The 5,164-nt window shown below is 40.7% G+C and overlaps 1 protein-coding gene across 1 annotated transcript; it reads right to left on the minus strand.

Annotated features, from left to right (window-relative positions):
- Nucleotides 1–10: 10 nt before the first annotated feature.
- On the minus strand, nucleotides 11–4,107 carry LOC109931502 (60S ribosomal protein L5). Its single transcript, XM_020530799.2, has 4 exons — nucleotides 3,993–4,107; nucleotides 588–657; nucleotides 369–484; nucleotides 11–208 (listed from the first exon to the last, which is right to left on the minus strand). Exons 1-4 carry the CDS (start codon nucleotides 3,993–3,995, stop codon nucleotides 41–43), a joined length of 357 nt encoding a protein of 118 aa, XP_020386388.1. The 5' UTR covers nucleotides 3,996–4,107; the 3' UTR covers nucleotides 11–40.
- Between the last annotated feature and the right edge of the window lie 1,057 nt (nucleotides 4,108–5,164).

Below are 5,164 nucleotides of genomic sequence, written 5' to 3' on the forward strand. Positions count from 1 at the left end.
TTCTGACCATATCAAAAATATTTTTATGAAAGCAAGAGCATTAAAATGACATGAGTGCTAACCTAGAACTTACCCTGCGGGCAAGAAGCAGACCAGTGCAATAAGATGCAGCATAGTTGGTGAGCCCAACTTTTATGCCGTATTTGGGTAATTCGTGGCCATAGGCAGCACATACAATAATATCACCCTCAATTTTGGCATACGCAATCTGTAAGGTAAGAAGCCATCAACATCACGTGCATTACTTAGGGAGAAGAGAGTTTGTCTTTCACACAGCATTAAAATTCAAAGTGCCCAACAATATGATTGCTTTCTTATCGTAGACCCCATTTAACACTGAAGAGTAATTATTAATGCAAGTCTTTTACCTGGCATATGATGTCCCGGTTGGTGAATCGTACAATCATCCGATATTTTGGGGTATTGTACTTGTTCTTATCCTGTACCACTAAGCGTTTCCGTGCATAGTAATCAGTCTTTCCCTCTGAAAATGGAAGAGAGTACATTTCATAACATTGTCCCACCACCAATTGCTGGAACTTTGCAGAGTGCAAGGAAGGGGCTAACAGTTTTCCCAATTAACTTGCCTCTCCTCCTCCTAAATTTCACTTGGTACCGCTTGAAGTACGCCTTGCTTTTCACAACTTTAACAAATCCCTATGTTTGAAAGAGAAAAAAATAGTTAGCTTTCTAAGAACTTAATGCGCAAGGTAAACGTTTCCAAATATCGATATACTTGCCAATCTGTCACATATCCTAGCTGTTTAACATACTCACTCCGATACCAATGACAATTTTACTTGAGCAGAATGCCACAAACAATACAATGTTAGCATCACTAATCACGACTGAAGTATTTTTATGCCATAGCACCAACAGTTAAAAGACAATTGCTGTAGGTTCAGGCAGATCAAGTCCATCTCGTTTGTATTCACTAACATCCAGCCATTAGACTGCTGCTCAGTCTGCTGTTAGAAAGCAGATAAGAGAAATTTCTACTAAAATGTACTTATGCCCACTTCACCTGTCTAACTTGCTCTAAAGTGCCAGATTGCCAAACAAGTCACTCTAACTCTCATGTAACATATGTGAATATTGAAGAGTTTGGTCAACTGTAAGTTGTTTGGAAACACTAGCTAGAGGTTAATGATGTTAGCTGAAGGCAAAATTTCTGTATCCACACCCAACTCTCAACACATTGGAGTACTAAGAATAATAAACTAAGGACTAAAGAACTAAGATCCTAAACTACCGGGACTGGTTGTTAAAGACAGCAACAAATCAGGCCGAAAAATGTGGTTAAATAATTTTAAAATAGGGATTGCTTGTCTGGATTTTCGACTTCAAGAGGCTAGTTTCATTGTAAAAGATGGTAATGCTCCCTTCATATTTAACTTAGATAATTCTGCATGTTTCCAATATTCAAATGCTCAGTTTCATCAGCTTTATTTGCTCAGAAATAAAACTGATAGTTTCCATTTGCACTGATCAAGAGAAAATTAATGTCTGCAGGACAAACTTAATATGCCTCAATCTGAAAGCACACAGCACAACAGAGAAACAGATCATCGGTCCAACCAGTCCACGCCAACCACCTTTCCAAACTAAACTAGTTCCACCTGCTTGTGCTTGGCCCATATCCCTCCAAACCTTTTCTATTCATGAACTTATCCAAATGTCTGCTAAACGCTGGAACTGTACCTGCATCCATCATTTTCTCTGGCAGTTCGCACACGAGCGACTGTGGGTAAAAAAAGTTGCCCCTCATGTCTTTTTTAAATCTTTCTCCTCCCACCACAAAAATATGCACCTCAGTTTTGAACTCCCTCACACTAAGGAAAAGACCCTTGTCATTCACCTTATGTATGACCCTCATGATTTTATAAACCTCAACCTCCTATACTCCAGTGAAAAATGTTGCAGTCTTTAGTCTATTTTTATATCTCCAATCCTGGCAACATCCTGGTAAATCTTTTCTGAACCCTCTTCAGTTTAATAATATCCTTCCTATAAGAGGGCGACCAGAACTGCACAGTACTCCAGAGGAGGCCTTTACAACCTCAACAGAATGAGATAAAATAGAAATTTCAACTCAAATTACAGGATAGTTACAGCATGGGAGGAGACCATTTGACCAATCACATCTGACAGGTCCCTGAAAGTCCAATGCACCTAGAGCCATTTCCCCTCCTCCAAAGAATCATACCGGACTCAAATTGTTTCTCATCCACAGACGCTGCCAGGTAGCCAAGTTTTTCTTTTAAATTTCAGATCTACAGTACCTTGCTGTTATATATCAATTAAAACCCTGTCCAAGTCTTTCAATCAATTTATCCCAGACCCTTCTGAAATTCATTGTTGTGCACACAAGATTCCCAATACACAGCTATTTAAGTCACAGACATTTAAACTTTTTTTTAAATCTTAGAGGAGTGCAGCCAACATTCAATTCTCCCACTCTCACCTGCGTTTACACGACCTGAACTGCAGGGAAATGAAATTTTAGGTCACAATGAAAACACTTTTCACTCCAAGCAAAATGCAGATTGGGTTCCAAATATTTCCATTCCTGTACTTTCCCAGCACATATGGGAAACTTATTTGTTAAAGAGTTGTGCTAATGTAGTGGTTATGTTGCTGCATGAAGAATCCAGAAGCCTTGATAATGTTCAAAGACATAATTTACAACCTCACCACAGTAATTTGCAACTTGGTATCCACAAAGTGACCATCAGGCAATTGAACTGTAAAGCCCAACTGATTCACTATTGTGCTCTAGGGAAGAAAATTAACTATTCTTATCCATTATGGTCTAAGTAACTCCAGTCATCAACAAGTCATACCAAGCCACTTGTAGATGGGCAATGCCACATTCCAATATGACTAAAGCAACGCGAGGGGGAGACGATGGCCTAGTTGTATTATCGCTGGACTGTTAATCTAGAGACCCAGATAATGTTCTGGGGAACCTGGGTTTGAATCCTGCCATGGCAGATGATGGAATTTGAATTCAATAAATATCTGGAATTAAGAATCTAATGATGACCATGAATCCATTGTCGATAGTTGGAAAAACCCATCTGGTTCACTAATGCTCTTTAGGGAAGGAAACTGCCATCCTCACCTGGTCTGGCCTACATGTGACTCCAGACCCACAGCAAGGTGGTTGATTCTGAACTGCCCTCTGGGCAATTAGGGATGGGCAACAAATGCTGGCCTAGCCAGCAACGCCCTCATCCCGTTAATGAATAAAGAAAAAAAACCACACCACCACTTTAAAAAAATCAAAATTACTACACAATATATTTTTCATATTCAGAATTTCAAGCCCTCGCCACTTAAGTAACTTGAGACCATTATACGGGACTAATTTCATCAAAGTTAAAAATGACAGAACTGTCTATTTCTGAGTATCTACAAAAATATTAAACTCTCTAATTTTACACAAATGAATAGTTTAACTTTAAACAATCTTCAGGACAACAAATTGAACCATTGGGCATTTTAAAGAATATATACTGTATCAAGTCCACAAACGTTAAGGCCAGCCTCAACAGTGAGGCCTACTTTTTTTTTAACATCGAAAACCTCAAGAAGGACTTAACTGTGGGGATAAGCGACAAATCAGATCACTTTTCTTGCCCAAGAAGGCCTAAGGTCAGTACAGAACGAGCACCTAAACCACACACAAAATGATTTAAGCCAGTGTGCAATTATCGAAATGGGTAAAATGCAATATTTTACAAATGAGAAACATAATAATTTAGGCCAGAAAACTGTGCAATTGGCGATTTCTTTCACGTCCTGCCCTGGAATCGGTTTCTCAGCCTTTAGCGCAATGGCCACGTTGGGAAGCGAGACAGCGGCTGAAGCTGCCAACAATCTAACGCCATCCTTCGTAACACAGGATAATCCTCGCTTTGTGAAGGATCCATACGATCCACGCAGTTGTTAACTACCAGAATCGATGTTTATTTCGAGGAACTACCAACCATTTTTAAGCGTCTTCACCCTCAACCGCCCGGGACCCAGGCGATTTTCTGGGGCAGGCAGATTCCGCCAAACTGGAAAAGGCCGCTCATTCTGCGCATGTGCAGTAGGTAGAAATTGTTGTGAAAAGTTGTGATAAGATCAGCCCCCACTCAATCTCCAACTCTGCTCCGCTCAGGCCGCAGCGCCCCCTGCGCACAGGAGGATCAATAAGCTGCTCAACACCAAGTCACCATTTTAACTGGAACTTTTGGAAAGAGGGTCTTCCTCTATACCCGAACTATTAAGACATGACGCTAAATCGGAGGTGGATTCAATACTAAGGGAGATAGACCAATTACATTCATTAGAAAAACAAAGAACTGCAGACGCTGGAGATGAGAAAAAAAAATAGATATTGCTGGAAGAAATCATCAGGTCTGGAAGCATCTTTGGAGAGAAAGCAGAATTATCCAGGGACCCTCTTACAAAACTGATTCTAGCTAGGAAGAGGTGAGTATAAATGCTGAAGAGTGGTGGAGGAGTAAACGGCAGGTGGACATGGAGCCCAGAGAGAGAACAACAGTTGGGCAGATGAAGGAATGGGTAAAGGTCAGCCTGGAAGAATGAATATCTGCTAATGGGAAACAAAAACAGAAGTTGCTGGAAAAGTTCAGTAAGTCTGGCAGCATCTGTGAAAAGAACATCAGAGTTTCTGACTAAAGTAACTCTGATTTTCTCTTAACAGATGCTACCAGACCTGCTGAGCTTTTCCAGCAACTTCTGATTTTCCTGATTTACAGCATCTGCAGTTCTTTTGGTTTTTATTTAGCTGCTAATAGGGACCATCAGTAGCTGACAATGGGAATGACTGTGGTAAATAAAAATCAGAAGAACTGCAGATGCTGTAAATCAGAAATGAAAACAGAAATTGCTGGAAAAGCTCATTGGATCTGACAGCATCTGTGAAGAGAAATCAGAGTTAACATTTCGGGTCTGGTGACCCTTCCTCAGGACTGCGGATGGTTGTGGTAACAGCCCATGTGATGGCAAGGCCTGGTGTGAGGGGTTTGGGATGAAGACATGGGAGAAGGTGCTGAGGGCCTAAAATTATTGAACACAATACTGAATCCTGAAGGCTGCAGGGTTCCCAAGCAGAAAATGAGATGCTATTCTTCCAGCTTGTGCTGAGCTT

This window comes from Rhincodon typus, unplaced genomic scaffold (assembly GCF_021869965.1).
Source record: "Rhincodon typus isolate 14 unplaced genomic scaffold, sRhiTyp1.1 hic_rhity00003502, whole genome shotgun sequence".
In the NCBI taxonomy this organism is placed as follows: Eukaryota; Metazoa; Chordata; class Chondrichthyes; order Orectolobiformes; family Rhincodontidae; genus Rhincodon; species Rhincodon typus.

Coding starts and splice junctions, on each gene's coding strand:
- LOC109931502 (XM_020530799.2), bottom strand. Junction 485..587: donor GAAATTTAGGAGGAGGAGAG/GCAAGTTAATTG, acceptor TTCCATTTTCAG/AGGGAAAGACTGATTACTAT. Junction 209..368: donor ACCGGGACATCATATGCCAG/GTAAAAGACTTG, acceptor CTTACCTTACAG/ATTGCGTATGCCAAAATTGA.